This window comes from Herpailurus yagouaroundi, unplaced genomic scaffold (assembly GCF_014898765.1).
Source record: "Herpailurus yagouaroundi ecotype Mexico unplaced genomic scaffold, PumYag 219, whole genome shotgun sequence".
Taxonomy (NCBI): domain Eukaryota; kingdom Metazoa; phylum Chordata; class Mammalia; order Carnivora; family Felidae; genus Herpailurus; species Herpailurus yagouaroundi.
Window position 1 is genome coordinate 870,597 of NW_024412450.1, and position 17,367 is coordinate 887,963.

At 53.2% G+C, this 17,367-nt stretch overlaps 1 protein-coding gene and 1 long non-coding RNA gene across 3 annotated transcripts in view; one reads left to right on the top strand and one right to left on the bottom strand.

Moving 5' to 3' along the window:
- Window positions 1-461: 461 nt before the first annotated feature.
- Window positions 462-17,317, bottom strand: TRIM27 (tripartite motif containing 27). The gene is made up of 8 exons (XM_040457067.1): window positions 16,898-17,317; window positions 15,754-15,849; window positions 13,084-13,314; window positions 7,385-7,407; window positions 5,481-5,596; window positions 5,317-5,349; window positions 3,509-3,535; window positions 462-2,047 (listed from the first exon to the last, which is right to left on the bottom strand). The coding sequence occupies exons 1-8, from the start codon at window positions 17,315-17,317 to the stop codon at window positions 1,452-1,454; spliced, it is 1,542 nt and encodes a 513-aa protein (XP_040313001.1). The 3' UTR covers window positions 462-1,451.
- The window catches only part of LOC121018353 (uncharacterized), a 4,103-nt gene continuing 3,826 nt past the window's right edge, over window positions 17,091-17,367 (top strand). For both annotated transcript variants that reach the window (XR_005785159.1, XR_005785158.1), the window contains exon 1: window positions 17,091-17,195. This is a non-coding gene — a long non-coding RNA (uncharacterized LOC121018353). The remainder of the gene's footprint in view (window positions 17,196-17,367) is intronic.

Consider the following 17,367-nt stretch of genomic DNA (forward strand, 5'->3'; position numbering starts at 1 on the left):
TCCCACCGCCAGCTATAAAAAGCACTTGGGAAGGACACCTGGGTGGCTCAGTCAGTTAAGCGTCCGACTCTTGGCATTGGCTTGGGTCATGATCTCATGGTTCGTGAACTCAAGCCCCGCATTGGGCTCTGCACTGACAGTGCGGAGCCCGCTTGAGATTGTCTCTCCTCTCTGCCCCTCCCCTGCTTACATTCTCTTTCAAAATAAATAAACTTAAAAGAGAAGGACTTGAGAACCCTTTCCTGGTGAACTTACAAGACAGTGAACAGCTGACACTGCTCTCTCGGCACCGTTAGGAAGCAGGGACGTGGCACCCAAACTTGTTTTATCATCCAGGTGGAAGTAAAACACTGGCCAGACCAGGATTCGGACCCATAGGGAACTCACCACGAGCCAACCCCTTCAACCCCGCCCCAACATCTAAACCCAATCCTACCAAGACCCGGAAAGCAACAACAATGTAAACAACATCCATGGTCACTTTATTTTCAAACAGAGGGGCATATACCCAAAGGAAAGGAGGACGAAGAGCCATCGTGGGGGCCTGCTGAAGTGATCTGTTTAGCCTCGTGACCCGACGGCTATGGGGATAGAGCTGCCCCTCAATGGTACACAGACTAGAAAGGTCATTCCCCATAGGAAATGGAGAAAAGGAGGCAAAAAGTCAATGAATCCCTGGAATAGTGCCTCAGAATCACTCCAGGGATGGGGTATGACTGACCGTCAGTCCACAAATGGGAGTGTGAGGGGGACCTGGGGACAGTGGATAGTGTTGGCAGGAAATTATCCTGGATGATGTGCACCGGTCAGAATGGAGGGAGCAGACACAGCCCTCGGAACAGACAGAGGCAAAGAGCACATTGATTAGAACATTATCTCATAACAGAGGTGGCGCCATTTCCCACCGTTACTGTAAAATAACTGTAACTAATCAAAACACACAGAGGCCTCTTTAATGGAGTTAATAAAACTACGGCAGAATGGGGACGGGGTAGAGGTACGACTCCCCAAGGAGAACCCGGGATCGAGGGAGCCACGCTGGCAGGGCCCTGTGGTTCCTCTCCAGGTTCTTAAAAAGGAGCCTCAGCCCAGAAAACGGCAAATATCCGTGACCGCTTTGTGGGGCCAAAACAGAGGGTGCCGGGCAGAGCCCCGGTGAAGCGTCCCCAGCGGCTCTCCAGGGGCCGTCCACACTCTCTCCCCTCCAGGACGGGCTGAACGGAGGTGGACATCCGGTTTTTGTTTCTGGGCACTCTGACACGTGTCATTACATCTCACAATTTGCATGGGAAGGGGGAGAGGGTGGAGAACGTGGACACCCCGCGGCCCGCTGCAGGACCTGGGGAGCCTAAGGGCGTCCGGCTGAGACGACAGAAGCGGCGAGGCAGCAAGCTGCCTGCCGCCCGGGGTGGGACCACGGCCGCCAGCCCCGGTGGCCCGAGTCCACCTCCTCAAGGGGAAGTCTCCATGGAATGAGTATGGTCGCCAACATGGCCAGAAAACCCATCGATCCCGCTCATGGGGCAGATGATGAGTGGGGCCGCACTCTTCCCCCCCGAGTAGCTCAGGCTGAAGTAGGGCCGCACGGGCCCGCAGAAGGTAGCATGAGAGAAAGTGAAAGTGTGACACCGCTCAGTCACGTTGTAGAAGGACACCTCGCCGGCGTCATAGTCCAAGAAAACCCCCACCCGCTGGAGAGGGGTCCGTAGGGGGAGGGCAGTCATTGGGGAGGTGAGAGCCCAGTACTCTTTCCCGTACCACAAGGACACGGCCCAGAATCCATTCTGGGGGGCCGAGGTCACGCCACCTTTTCTGCACACCGAGTCTTCACAGACGCCGATGGTCCACTTGGCTTTGTCTCCCACCTCCACCTCCCAGTAGTGCCTCCCAGCGATGAAGCACGGAGAGCCCAAGACACAGGGGAACAGATTGAAGCGCTCGGGGTTGTCAGGTAGGTCCTGCTGCAGGTAGCTGTAACGCACTTGCCGGAGGTTATCGGAGAGGATGAGGCTGGGGTAGGCCGTGTCCGGGTCCAGAGTCACGTCCACTGCATAGACAGAGGGGAGGCGAGGGGCAGGTGAGCCAAGGGCCCGCCGAGCGCCTGGAGGGCTCCTGGCCTCTCCCCCACCTCCCCAAGGGGAGAAGACGAGCGCCCCCTGTAGGCTGCCTTCACCTCAAATTCATCCTGGACTCAACATCCCCAAAATGACTCTGGATTAGCTCATCACCTTTCCAAGCCCAGATATGTCCAAAGTGCCGACGTTTTACCTCCATTCCCTTTCTCCTACATCTTAAGCCACGTTACCCATTATCGGCTGAATCTCCCAGACAGCTTTTGGGATCCGAGGTATGTGAATAAGGGACTGCAATCCTGTTACCAATTCGCCCGCCTTTCAAATCACTCTTTTGTATCCTTACTCAACCGTGCAAAAAACCCCAGTCATCTCTTTTTAACGTCCAGTGCAAGACCCACATCTTCATCACAAAGTTGTTGTTAGCCAGCTGTGCCATCACCCTCTCCCTCCCTTAGGCCCGCCACGTGGTGGGCGATGATTTATCACCCACGCCACATCCCTGGGTGCACCTTGCCAACGTGTGGGGACTTCCCGCTTTGAACTGCCAGGGGCTCCCACACGCCTGTCAAATCCTGCTCAGGAGGAAAACCCCAAACCACAGCCCAGGCAGGCTGAAGGACTCCCATGAAAGCTTCATGATGGGCACCGGGGAGGTGACCTGGGCCCACACTGGGTTCGTGGTTCAACAATCTGTGCACAGTCATCTGTCTGCCACGCCGTGGGTGTGCCTTGAACCTCCCAGCAGACACTAAACTCCAGGGCAGAACAGTGTCTCCTGCTCCTTTGTTCCCTCTACGGCACCCTGCTCAGTGTCAGACAGGGCAGGACACACGCGAGGCATGCGCTTAGCACCTGCTGAAACAGTGGAATACGGATCACAGTGGCCAACACCAACGAACGTAGACCTGCTGTGCTCAGAGCACCTGTGTTCCTGAGGGGGTGGGGTGCACATGACTGCAGACAGCACACACCCATGATGTAGTGCCTCTGGGTCCTTGGGACCCAGTCCCCTGACCCTTGGGTGACAGTGATGGTCATGGGGAGGGGGCTTCGTTCAGTTCCCGCCCAGAGATGGGAGGACCCGACATTCCTGGACCCCCAGCTGAGAACAAAAGCCGAGCTCACTAAGTGGAAGCCCACGGCGGTCCTGAGGCTGGGTCGCAGAGCCACAGGGCACGGTGGGAAGGGGGAGAGGCTTCTCCTCAAGCTCCTGGCCTCCACTTCCTCCACTGGCTTCAGCTTTGGGGCATTTTAGGAAGCAAACACGTTGCAAACACATAGAGACAATGGTTTTTATCTGGTTGTGTTTATCACTTTTACACACATAACCCGAAGAGCCCAAATTGAGGCAATTTCTCAAATCACTCACGACAGTAGTTTGGGCTTTAGGGTTTTTACTCCTGTTTCCATACAGTTTTGTCTCCATCACCTACCTGAGTATAACTGAGCCTCTCTCAATTCTGAAAGAACAAGAGAGAAGAAGTTATGGACGTCATGTGAGTATTTCCAAGAAATGCCTAACAGAAGGGGCTCCGGTCACCGTCACCATGAAGCCGTGGCCTCATTACACAGCCCAGAATCCCTGCTGCCATCATGTACAGAGTTCTCTACAGGGCACGTGACTCCATCGTTCAAGCAAGAATCCGAGGGGAAGGGGGGCTGAGAACTGTGGGTGTGAAGGATAACCATGTGCCTGAGGCTGGTAGCAAATGGGGCCAAACTGAGCCAAGATCAAGGACCCCACCCCAAAGTGGGCCAGCTGGCTCTGCAGGGGGAAACTCGGTTCCATGTTCACACAGTACACAATTCTTGGCTTCCACAAGCCGCCTCTGCTCTAGGGGCTGCGTGACAGCCGCTACCATGCTGGGAAAACAGGACCACTCACTTGAAAGGCACTTCCCAGTGAACAAAGCATGTTCACAGATGAGCTCTCACGAGCCTTTTAAGTGGCAGGAGAGCCACAGCAAGGAAGGTCAGGTCTGCACTGACCACTGAACTGACCACTTCTGGGATCATCCAGTCTCTGGTAGAGTTTCTCCCTATCTGTCTGCTTGTGGAAGACATTGTGTGTCCCCTACCTAAGTGTTGCTAAGATGCCAAGAGTGTGTATCTGAAAAGATAAAATGCAAACAAGGTCTTAGCACACGTCATACAGGAAACCACCAGAGATTATGGGGATCTGTAAGCTGTAATAAACAAGAAAAGGGTTCACTTCCATATAAGGGTTTCGGATCCCACAAGACCACCTAGGAACTTTAGCATTTAGGATAAACTCAACTCCTAACTGAATGTGGCTCGTGACCAGAAAATGTTACATTTAAAGGGGCTTCTCTTAAATACCTAAAACACTTTATCTAATAAACAAAAATACAGGATTTATCATGTGTCAGGCCCCATTCTAAAGGCTTTAGAAATGGTAACTAACTGGGGCGCCTGGGTGGCGCAGTCGGTTGAGCGTCCGACTTCAGCCAGGTCACGATCTCGCGGTCCGGGAGTTCGAGCCCCGCGTCGGGCTCTGGGCTGATGGCTCAGAGCCTGGAGCCTGTTTCCGATTCTGTGTCTCCCTCTCTCTCTGTCTCTCTGCCCCTCCCCCGTTCATGCTCTGTCTCTCTCTGTCCCAAAAATAAATAAACGTTGAAAAAAAATTAAAAAAAAAAAAAGAAATGGTAACTAACTTAGATCTACAGCCTTGTGAGGTGAGAACTACTTTCCTCACGTTACAGATAAGGAAACTACAGTGTGGAATCCTTCCTAAGCGCCAGAGCTGGGCCCTGAGTGGCCTGATTCCCGAAACCCTGTTCCCGCCATTGCCCTGCAGGTGCCGCGTGACCCGCCGTCCTGGTCAGCACCAGTGCCTACGGGCAGAAGTTATAATGTTAAATACCGGCTCACATCAAGTACAACTGGCATAGTTTCTGTTCATTCTTTTTCTCAAATTAAAAAAAAAAAAATTATTAAATGGGACACCTGGGTGGCTCAGTCGGTTAAGCATCCGACTTGGGCTCAGGTCATGATCTCTGGTCTGTGAGTTCAAGCCCCGTGTGGGGCTCTGTGCTGACAGGTCAGAAACTGGAGCCTGCTTCGGATTCTGTGTCTCCCTCTCTCTCTGCCCACCCCTGCTCGTGCTCTGTCTCTCATTCTCTCAAAAATAAACAAACATTAAAACAAAAATTTTTTTAAGTAGTTGTTCATCTTCCCAGGAAACTTCAACATCAAAAGCCCAGTAAATGTACATATTTACCTTGGATTTTCTCCATATCCGACTGCATTTTTTCTAAGGGGAGAAAAGGAGACATTCAGTTTGCATCCCACAGCTGGCTGGAATATCGATCTTCCCCTCAGGCAATATGCAGATGTTCAGAGCATGAATCCATTTCCCCCAGTGGATCTCTCTGCTTGCATTACCTGTGAACTGCTTCAGACTCTCTGTCAAGAACAGACATTTTTGTGCAAAAATGTGGATTTTCTCTTGCAGATCTGGAGGTGTGATCCAAGGTTCAGGGATCCGGATTCTTTCAGCTCTAAGTTAAAAAAACAAAACAAAACAATGAGTAAATACGTCCCCCAACCCCACAACTTCAGGATCCCAGACAAAGCCTGGGTTACATTGGCAAACGGTCTTTAAAAGCAGCCACCACAACTCTTTCCCTGCTCCCCTCCTAGACTGTGATCCTCTCGACAACAGCAGAAGAAACATCTTGCTCATTCCAAACCCCCCACAGCACGTAGCTCAGGGATTTTCAAATGGCCTGTCCTCAGGAAGGTTCACCTGAACTGAACGTAAGGCTGACTTGCCAAAAAGCACCAGATTCCATCCAAGACCTGAGCTTCACGGTGGACAATGACCCAGTGCCCTCAGGTTCCCAAACACGGGGAGAACATCTTCAGAGAGGTGCCCACTCTGCTCCCTGCTTGGGGGGTTGTGGGGGGGTGGGTCTATGGTGAAAACCGATTGCCAACGGCCTCCCGGATACCCCTTCTCCCATCTTCCGAGCTTTCCTGGGTTCCTGGCTGCCCGGTCTAGATGTGACCTTGTGGCTGAGTTCTGACCAACGAGACGGAAGAAGGGTCTTGTGCCCATTGAGAAGCCTGCTTTAAGAGGAGTGTGGTTGGCTAGCGCTCCAGCAACCACCTTAGACTGTAAGATCCAGGACCACAACTCGGGCACCGCAGAAGAGCGAAGGCAAGGAAACCAGCAGACGAGCCCCGGGCCACCTACCTGCACGTCTCTTACACGGCGACACACGTTGTATCATGTTTAAGCCCTAAGCCAATGAGATATTGGGTTCCCTACTTCCCATGGCCAAACCCAAACACGAACGTCACGAGGTGCTGGGCTCTGAAGGACCTGCTCTCCCTAGGTTGGGCCAGGATAGACTGTGGCACCAAACAGCACAAGCAACAAGTAAGGGCCGTAATCACCGGGGCCACGTGGCTGGGACTGGACGCGTTCTAATCCGTCTCCTCAAAACCCGCAATTTTACCAACATAATTCTATCCACATGGCCTCCCAGCCAAGTCACTCCACGGACGCACGAGGCCCTGCCCCAGCTCTTGGGGTGCTCCCTCAGGGCCCCTCGAGTGCTCCCTCACAGCTCCCGAGTGCTCCCTCATGCAGCTCTGAAGTGCTCCCTTAGGGTCCCTGGGGAGTGCTCCCTCACGGCCCAGCTGCAGCCCCCCAGAGGTTTTCACCGTTCAGCATGTCAAGCAGCTTCAGCGTCCGGCTCCTTCAAAGTCAGTCTCTGCCCCTGCACCAAACAGCGTGTCCCCGAGGCCCAGCCCACTGGCCCTCACTGTCTGCCCTGCAAACACCTGCCCACACGGGGGTGCCCCTGCTCGTTCCTGGCCCGGCATCCAGGGAGCTCTCCCTCACTCCCCATTGGGGACACAGCCCAGTGGTAATGAGGACAAGGCCGGGATCCCCGGAACGGGGCAGTAATTATGTAACCCTGAGCCACTCCCTTCTCCCCATTATGGAACCAGGAGGGGTGGCGGGGACAGGACTCTGCAACCCGTAAGAAGTGACTGGGTCCCTGGGAGCCTTCACTAGGTCCCCAGACGTGTCCTCACAAACCGCAAGCACAATTCCATCCTTCACCCTCACAATTTGTCAGTAATTCCTGAGTTTTACTGAGAAGATCCATGGTCCATGTGGCTCTCTGCACACAGTGACTCAGTCCAGAGACGGGCAGGACATGTCACTTGGGGAAGATATCCTTCCGAGGCTCTGGGCTCCTTTCGGGACTTAGGAGTGCGAGGGACACGCCATCCTGCACTCGACTGGACACTGGGGGGAGAGAACACTGTACCTGCTCAACGTGTCCCCGATGTCCTACGAGAGAAAGGAGAAGGGTAACTGTGAGAAGTTGTAACTTCGCTTTTCTTTCAGGGATGTCTGTTGAAAACCCAACCATGGGCTGGCCCTTCTGTGAGAAGCCAGGGAGACGTGGACACAACCCAGTCAAGAGGCTAAAAATCGGGCCAAGGAAACCAGGAGGCACACGATTTGCTGTCCCAGCATTTCCTGTGTCCGGCTCCCGCCCCACCGGCCAAGGACATCTTGATCAAATTTCCCAAGTCAAGTACCCCCCCCATGCACCCCAACTGTTCACTTGTCCAACTTGCTTCGACTTTTTATCGTGACATAATTTCAAATACACAGAAAAACTGCTAGTACATAGCTCGTGTACACTTGTCACCAAATCACTATGAACACATTTATGTTCAGAACCATTTGAGATCCCTCTTTACATTATATCCTTTACCCCTTCATACTTCTGTGTGTACTTCCTAAGGACAAGCATATTTTCTTACACAATCGCAGTAATCAAGCCCAAGAAAATGAACATGGATGCAACAATTATCTAACCCACAGTCCATATTCTTCTTTAACCAATCATCTTTTTTTTTTTTAAATCTTTATTATTTATTTTTGAGAGAGAGAGAGAGAGAATGAGCCGGGGAGGGGCAGAGAGAGAGGGAGACACAGAATCTGAAGCAGGCTCCAGGCTCCATGCTGGTAGCACAGAGCCCAACGCGGGGCTTGAACCCACGAACCGTGAGATCATGACCTGAGCCTAAGGCAGACACTTAACCAACTGAACCACCCAGGCACCCCCTAATCATCTTTTTTTAAGTTTATTGATTTATTTTGAGAGAGAAAGTGCAAGTGGGGAGGGGCAGAGAGAGAGAGGGAGGCACAGAATCCGAAGCAGCTCCAGGCTCCGAGCTGTCAGCACAGAGCCCGACGCAGGGTTCGAACCCAGGAACCAGGAGATCATGACCTGAGCCGAAGTCAGAGCCACCCAGGCGCCCCAACTGTTCATCTTAACAAAGTTCCTCACAGCTAGTCCCCTCCCCCTAGTAACCCAGGACCATTCGCCGCATTCGGCTATCCTGACACTACCTTCCATCTGGAGTGGCTCCCCAGCATTGCTTTCACGACACTGACCCTGGTTGTTACGCCAGAATGTTGCCCGTCCTTTGTAGTCTTTCAGACACTCCCCTCATGATTAAATCCAGGCTGTATCCCCTTGAGGAGTGTATGGTGCATCCTCCTAAAGACGCATGATACTCCCTGGCCCCTTACTGGCGATATTTTGATCACTGGCTAGGTACTGTGTTTCCTCTTGTAACTAGCAAGCAACGTGAAAGTGACACTTTGAAATTGTGTTACTATTCCCATCTTTCTCAAACTTCCTCCCTTAGATTTAACATCCACTGATAACGACTGTCTGAATTAACTCCCGTGATGGTTGTTAACTGGTCCTTTTCTAGCTCCAAAGTTCATTTTATTTTTTACATGTTTGTTTATTTTTGAGAGAAAGAGTGCGGGTGGGGGAGGAGTAGAGAGAGAGAGAAACAGAGGATCTGAAGTGGGCTCTGTGCTGACAGCAGCGAGCGGGACGCGGGGCCCAAACTCACAAACCTGAGATCATGACCTGAGATGAAGTCGGACACTCAACCAACTGAGCCACCCAGGCGCACCCAAATTCCTCCCATATCACTTAATCGACATTCTCCTGGAAAGAGTAGTTTCCTCCTATTTATTATTAGTATGGACTCATATATTCTTACTTTAATAGGCTATGATCCATCACTGTTCTTATTTACTTTGGTGCTAAAAACTCAGACTTGGCCAGAGTCTCTGTCACTTTTTACCCTATCCCTTTCCATCCATTTCCCCCACCTGGTTTATCCTTCCATGGTTTCCTCTGCAAAAATAAGCAGATACATGATTTTCAATTATCTTTTTTCTGCCACAGAAAGTAGCATATGCTGCATTTTGTGCTTTTTCACTGAACACATTCCTGGACACACTGCATCAGTGCATGTGCCTCATGGGTATCTTCCTTCCTCTTCCGTACAGCTGCCTACTATCCCATCGCGTGTACACATGCAGAATTGATTCAACCAATCTCAGTCTGGAAGGTGGGTTTTTCCCAGTACTTTGCTATTACAATGTTACATCATGTAACTTTGTGTGTATGCATTTTTGTACCTATTTTCATACTTAGGTAAATTCCTGCAAGGACCCTTGGTACAGGTCTAATTGCACACATACTTTGTTAAATACTGCCAAACACTTGGTCTTCCCACCAGCATAGGAGTTCTCTCTCCCACATCTTTGCTAACAGCATATTGAATTAGGAAAATTTTGCTACTCTGGGAGCACCTGGCTGTCTCTGTCGGTTAAGCATCCGATTCTTGGTTTCCGTTCAGGTCATGTTCTCACAGTTTGGGAGTTTGAGCCCTGCATCAGGCTCTGTGCTGACAGCTGAGAGCCTGGAGACTGTTGGATTCTGTGTCTCCTTCTCTCTCTCTGCCCCTCCCCCGCTTGTGCTGTCTCTATCAAAAATAAATGAACATTAAAATAAAACATTTTAGGGGCGCCTGGGTGGCTCAGTCGGTGGGGCGTCCAACTTCAGCTCAGGTCATGACCTCGCGGTTTGTGAGTTCGAGCCCCGCGTCGGGCTCTGCTGACGGCTTGGAGCCTGGAGCCTGCTTCGGATTCTGTGTCTCCCTCTCTGGCCCTCCTCTACTCACACTCTGTCTCTCTCTCTCTCTCTCTCTCTCTCTCTCAAAAATAAACATAAAAAAAGTTAACAAAATAAATAAACAAAACATTTTAAAAATTGTGGGGAAACAAACAAAAGCCTCCAATACAATGTTAAGTAGAGGCAGGCAACAGCGGGCATCTTGTCCTGTCCCTGACCTCACGGGGAATGCTTCTAACAGTTCCCTGTGAAGTAAGATTCAGCCCACTTTTCCCATGCTGTCCACCGCAGCCACTCTGGTCGTGATCAAGACCCTCTCCCTCCTCCACGTCCACGGCCCTTTTCAACAGATCCATCCTTTCAAAAACGTCCTCGCAAGTATCATCCGCCTTAAGAAGTAATGATAATTTTTAAAACGCCGAGCGCTCGCTTTGGCAGCACATCCCCTCAGACCGGAACGTGGCCCCTGATCACATGATGCAACCAGGCGGGAAGCGAGTCAGGCGCTGCCGTTCTGAGCGCCATTCACAATCGCCAAACGTCCGCCAACTCACGAGTGGAATACCACACGAGGAAACATGACATGCTGCGCGTCCACACAGTGGGACGTTACCCAGCCGCGAAAGCAAATGCAGCACTGACACAGCTGAACCGAGAATAAGGTTTGCAAGTGAAAGGAGTCAGACAAAAGGCCTCCAGGTGCCGGACTCTAACAGGCAAACCCGTGAGACACGGTCGCCAGTGAGTAGAACCGAGTGACTGTTCAACAGATGGATGCAAGGTTTCCTTCTGAGATGATGAAAGCCTTCCCGAACTACAGAGTTGTGATGATCGAACAACACTGTGAGTTTACTAAATACTGCTGAGTGTACACTTTTTTTTTTTGAGAGTGAGTGCAAGCAGTGGAGGAGGAGGAGGAGGGGAGAGAGGGAGAGAGAGAGAGAGAATATCCCAAGCAGGCTCCACACTCAGCCTGATACAGGGCTTGATCCTATGACCCTGAGATCATGATCTGAGCTGAAACCAAGAGTCAGATCCTTGACCGACTGAGCCACCCAGGTGCCCCCATGAGTCCTACACTCGGAAGTGGTTGAAATGGGGGCACCTGGGTGACTCTGTTAAGCTCAGATCATGATCTCACGGTCCGTGGGTTCGAGCCCTGTGTCGGGCTCTGTGCTGACAGCTCAGAGCCTGGACCCTGCTTCAGATTCTGTGTTTCTCTCTCTCTGCCTGTCCTCCACTCAAACTCTGTCGCTCTCTCAAAAATAAATACACATTAAAAATTAAAAAAACTAAAAAAAAAAAGAAATGGTTGAAATGATGAACTTATGTAAATTTTCTCCCAATAAAACGAAAAAAACCTCTCCACTCCACCTAATAAAGCCCTAATCCTGGATACACGCAAATTCCAGCTTCCCCTGGGCCTGTATCCCAGCAGTCGTGGTCTCAGAGAATGTCACGCGACAGGGCAGACTGGCCCCAGTATAAACTGACGTTCCCTGACCGAGTAACCCTCCCACGTCTCACAAAGCACCTGGTCTTCCCAGACTCTGAAACAATTATTTAAAACCTTCCCCCCATTCTCCAAAGCCCACATTTTCCCCAACTCCTGCTCGGTAACAATAGGGGATCCTGCTTTCCAAAGTCAAGAGAACAAGAGACACCAGGGTCGCCTGCCCAGCCTCCCCTCACCCTCCTGTCCCCCCAAAGATCTTCCTGAACTAACTCCGATGCACACGTCGGTCCTCCTTCGCTTCTGCCCTCCCTCTCAGGCAGACAGCAGTGACTTACAGCCTCGATGATGTTCCCGACCCGCATCCTTACAGCGGACTCGGCTCGTTTACCTCGTTTCTTTAAGCATCCCCTCCCCGCAAAGCCCCACAGCCCCACCCCACCTCCGAGTACTTTCTTGCCTCTCCTCGTGGTCTTACTCCTCGACATACGCACCCGGCCAGTGACCACTGTCCCCAACGTGGGTCCTGCCCCACACTGTCCAGTGTTCCTGCAGAGGAGCATCTGTGGTGCCCACGGCTTTAAACCAAGTGGATGTCAGCCCCCGACTGCGTGGGACCCTGCTGTCCTCCTCCCTCCTCCCGGTCACGTTCTGCCACACACGCTGGCCACGTGTTCCCTGTGCAAAGTCCTCCTTGGCTCCCTGGCAATGAAATACCGGTGCTCATTAAGGTTCAAGGCTAGGCCTTCTTATCCTAAAGCAGGAGTCAGACACTAGCTCTCAAAGGCCACACAGCACGTTGTTCTGCTTTTGCGAGCCGTGTGGGTCTCACAGGTGCGCCCTCTGCTCTGACAGTGGAAAAGCAACGATGCACTGTGTGGCTTCGTGCCAACAGCACGCACACGACGGAGGTAGAACTTGAGATAATTTCACGTTCCACAAAATAAAATTCTGATGGTTTCCAATCACTTACAAGTGTAAAAACCACACTGGGCCCGCAGGCCACAGAAAAACAGGAGGGGAGCACTTTGCTGACCCGTGACCTGGGCCATCATCTCCCTTTTAACGGCATTTATCAACATCTCTTCTATCGCTGTTCACTCCTTTGTCGTCCGACCTCCACACGAGATGAATTTCAGGAGAGCCCCTGCACCATTCACCCCGTGCCTGGACCAGTGCCTGACCCAGAGCAGACTATCCACACGCTCGGAGTGAACACCAGCTCTGTCCTGGTCTGGCTGGGTTGGGGGGCCACCCAGCCGTATCACAGGCCCTACCCCAGGCTTGACTCCCAGGGCGGCTTGGGCCCATGACCCCGGATCCAGTGCTGACCGTTTGCTGGCTGTGCTCACACGTGTGTGCATGTTAAAATGACGAGATACTGCATGGAGGTGGTCTTTACATGGCATGTGGGCCCAACCCTCCTTACACCAGGAGATCGGGTCACTGAGGCCCAGAGAAGCCAAGAACCTTGCCTGTGATCACAGCACTTGCCCACGCAGGACCCTTACCCACTGAGCTCCCTGCGGGCCGTGTGGACAGGTGCGCTGACGCTTACCTGCAGTAGCTCCCTGGTGGGCTGCTGCTGCTTCTCCTCCAGCTGGGCAATCAGGCCACTCAAGTGGGAGATGTTGCAGGAGAACTGGGTGATGGCGCCATTGATGCTGTTGTAGATGGCCAGGTCCAGCTCCTCCAGACGGGCCAGGAGGCGGTACTCATGCTCCTTCAAGGAGTGATAGAGCTGCTCAAACTCCCAGACAATCTTCTCCCTCTCCATCTGGGTCAGGCTCTGCGCAGGGGACAGGCAGGGGCACTGAGGAGAGGGAAGGCTCTCTTCTAGCGCCCTTTGTGTTTGTCCTGGACTGTCAGGCCCCCCCCCCCCGCCCCCCCCACCTCATCATCCCATCCCAGTGTTCTCGAGGAGCACACACAGTGACAGAGAAGCCACAGAAGGTAAGAGAGGAGAACATACCTGCCTGGCAGGGGGCTGGGAGGCATGAAAGACTGCCAGGAAGTGACGGGTCAGGTACGGGGGACGGACTGGAACACGTATTCCTTGCATCATGACCCTGGCCACGTCACTGAGGCCCTTCCCATGTCACCCGTACCTTCTTTCTGTCCTTCAGGGGTGTTCATCAACTACCCCCTCCCTGGCTCTGGGTGTGTTCCCTCCTGGTGCAGACCTGTTTGCCAAAGCCAGTCCGCCCTCCCTTCTCTACCCCACCTCCCAATGACAGGCCTCCCTTAAAGCTCTGTGCTCAACTCCCTTTGTTTACTCCTGTGGAATAGAGTTTTATTGGGACACAACCACACCCATCTTTCACATATTGTACTTAGCTGTCATCAAGTTACAAGAGTTGAGCAGTTGTGACAGAGATGATGCGGCCCACAGAGCCAAAAATACTTAGTATCTGGACCTTTACAGAAGCTTTCTAAGCCAGACTCCTGAGGATATCCCTTCGTGAAGCATCTGACTAACCGCCCTTCCTAAGCACTCACTGTGGGACAGTGATGCTCACACACTTGTTTTAAATCCTTCCCACAAGGTCACACCTCTCCTCAGCTACACTGAGTTTTTTTAAAGATATAGAGGATACAATGTAATCTTAGAAATGGGAAATTAAAGCTGAAAGAGACCTTAAAGAGCAACTGACTCAGTGCTTCTCAAAGGGGTTGTTACTGGCACTCTGGTGGGGGGACAAGTTTGCCTGGCATGACCCTGTTGTCCCGTTGCAGGACATTCAGGATCTCTGCCCTCCCCTCCCCAGTCACTCGGTTCCTCAAGTGACAACCAAACTACACAGCACTGGAGGGAAGGAGAGAGCAGTACCAGCCTTGCTGAAAAAACCACGAGGCCAGCCTGCCCATTTCACAGAGGAGCAGACCGGTCCAGGGAGGGTGTATCACTCTCTCCATCTACCCAACTGGCTAGTGTCAGGGCCAAGAAGCATGTGCAAGAGTCCTGGTTCTCAGAGATGGGTCTTCCTCCCCTCTGACAACCGTCCCCCAGGGGATACAATGGCTGTGCATGGTGCTTGAGTCCACTCAGGCTCACTAGGACACTCTCCATCCGTCAGAACTATTTTCAAGCAAGGGGAGCTGAGGTCTCAGAGGATCGTGTGGGCAGAGGAAACGGCGGTGTCTGAAGGCATCCTGAGAAGTTCCCTGTCCAGGACTGACAAAATTTCACAAGATGGTGCCAGACTCTACTAGTCTAAGACTTGCCTTTCAGATGTAAGCACCTCTAGGGAATTTCTTAAAAAAAATGTTTTTTAATTGTTTTATGTATTTTTGAAAGAGAGACACAGCGTGAGCAGGGACGGGCAAAGAGAGGGAGACACAATCTGAAGCAGGCTCCAGGCTCCAAGCTGTCGGCACGGAGCCCGACACAGGGCTCAAACCGACACACTGCGAGATCACGACCTGAGCCAAAGTCGGACGCTTAACCGACGGAGCCACCCAGGCACCCCAAGGGAATTTCTAGTATTTTATTTACTATTTTAAAAAATTACTCAAGCACCTATATGGTGGATATAGAAGTATATATCATGAAAGTCTATGGGGGCACCTGGTTTGCTCCGTCGGTTAAGCAACTTCAGCTCAGGTCATGATCTCACCGTTTGTTGAGTTCGAGCCCCGAGCCCACAATGGGCTCTGACAGCTTGGGGCCTGGAGCCTGCTTCTGATTCCGTGTCTCACTCTCCCTGTGACCCTCCCCTGCTTGTGCTCTGTCTCAAAAATAAGTAAATATTAAAAAAAAAAAAAAAAAGTCTGTACTTTTAGTTTATTTTGTTTTGGCTGTTAAAAAATACACACACACACACACACACACACACACACACACACACACCTCGATCACAAATTAGGACATCAGTCAGTTGCTGAGGCCACTTCATAAGCCACTGTCAGCAGAATGGCACCAAAGGAAGCTAACCATGGCCAAGAATTTCACGTGTATCAGTGTTGTCAAGGATCAACCCCATGTACACAAAACTAACAGGTTATACTTTTGACAGGTCAGATCTCCAGGGGTCCCAACCTCAGCTCTTCCCAAATGTGGGAACCCCTCGGTTCTCCAGGTGAGTCCCCAACTGCCATGTGGGGTTGTTTCATCTGCATCTAGAAGTTCTGGACGACTTGACTGGGTACGTTAAGGGAAGTACCAGCCTCACTCGAGACAGAGTGAACAGCAGTGGCGACATTCACAGTGAATTCCAAGTTCCCTTACCAAGAGTTCAGCTCGGGCCTGCTCCCCCTGTGCCCGACGCCTCTTCTTCAAGTCTTTCACTCTTTTCAGATGGTCCAGCTGGTTCTGGATTTGCTCCTGGCAAAAGCAAAAAGTTGCACAGTTGGAAATTAGGCAGACCTCAGCACGGCCATTGTGCCTATTACCCACGCGAGACCACATTCCCTGGTTAGAGCCTGTCCTCGGACCGTACTGCCAATCCCAGGGCACAGGGGGTCACTCCTCTCTTTGGCAGTCAGTGTGTGTGTCTTAAACCTGCGGGGGGCCTGCCTATCCCAGGAAGGCATCCTTCAGCGAAAAGGTGAGTGGAGGCTTAGGGGTAAGCGGGGGCTCTTCAGAGGCGCACACTGAGAAAATGCCCTGACCACTACCTTCGCGGCCTCCTCGAAGGTTATCGCCAGCCTAAAATAATGTACCTGAAAGCACCGTAAAGGCTACGTGACTAATTATGCATGAATGTAGTCACTTTCACCTACACACACAGGCCGTTGCTCGTGTGCCTTTCCCGCAGCCCTCAAGCACACGGACAACAGCACATGCGTTCCCCACACATAGCCTGACGACTGTCACACTCGACACTCTGTTTCCATGTGGCTGTTTGGCTGTGCCAGCGTGCTGGCTCGACGCTTCACAAGGGCCACGCACTCGTGCTGTTTCGTTCAACCTTCATAGTAGCTGCTAACTCCGGAGCCTCGGGGCTCTTAACTGCCTCCAGCAGGAAAGGACCCCGCTGCCTTCCGTGAGCTTCCAGAACAGGCCGGAGCCCAGGCCAGGGCCGGGGAAACGCGCGCAGACGGAGGCACGCGCACCTGCGGGACGCGAGCACCTGCCGGTCACCGTGCGCGTGTGCTCCGCGCGAGCGATCCGTGTGCGGAGCGCGCGGTCTGACGCGCATCCCGCGCTCGGTCCGGGGGGGGGGGGGGGGGGCTCCCGGGGGGGGGGGGGGGGGGGGGGGGGGGGACGGGGAGACCCCCGGCTTCCCCCGCACGCGGGCTCCGGGGCTCCGCGGAGGAAATGACGGCTGCGGCGCCCGCGTCCGGCTCAGCCATTTTCTAGGCGGGGAGGAGGGAGCCCCCCCCGCCCCCGCCCCCCGGCCGCCTTTGTCCGCGCGCCGCGCGGCCCTCACCTTGAAGCCCTCCACCGCCTCCTCGAGCGGCAGCACGCTGTGGCCGCGGTGCTCGCGGGAGCGGTCGCACACCACGCAGATGGGCATCTGGTCCTCCTCGCAGTACAGCTTGAGCGGCTCGCGGTGCTTCTCGCACGCGCCCATCTCGCCGCCGGGCCCCGACGGCCGCTCGGTGCGCAGCTGCTTCACCAGCTGGGTCACGTTGGCCAGGTGCCGGTTGGGCCGCATGTGGCGCTGCGGGAAGGTCTCCCGGCACTGCGGGCACGACACGTCGGTCTCCGCCGCGCCCCAGCAGCGGGTGAGGCACGCGCAGCAGATGTTGTGGCCGCAGTCGAGCATCATGGGCTCGGCGAAGTACTGCAGGCACACGGGGCAGCTGGTCTCCTGCTGCAGGCACTCGGCCACGCTCCCGGAGGCCATGGCGCGGCCCCACTCCCGCTTCCGGGCGGCGCCTCCCGGGCCGGGACCCC

Coding starts and splice junctions, on each gene's coding strand:
- TRIM27 (XM_040457067.1), bottom strand. CDS start 17,317: ATGGCCTCCGGGAGCGTGGCCGAGTGCCTGCAGCAGGAGACCAGCTGC. Junction 7,408..13,083: donor CCACCAGGGAGCTACTGCAG/GTAAGCGTCAGC, acceptor TTTCTCTCGTAG/GACATCGGGGACACGTTGAG. Junction 5,597..7,384: donor ATCGGGGACACGTTGAGCAG/GTACAGTGTTCT, acceptor TTTTTAACTTAG/AGCTGAAAGAATCCGGATCC.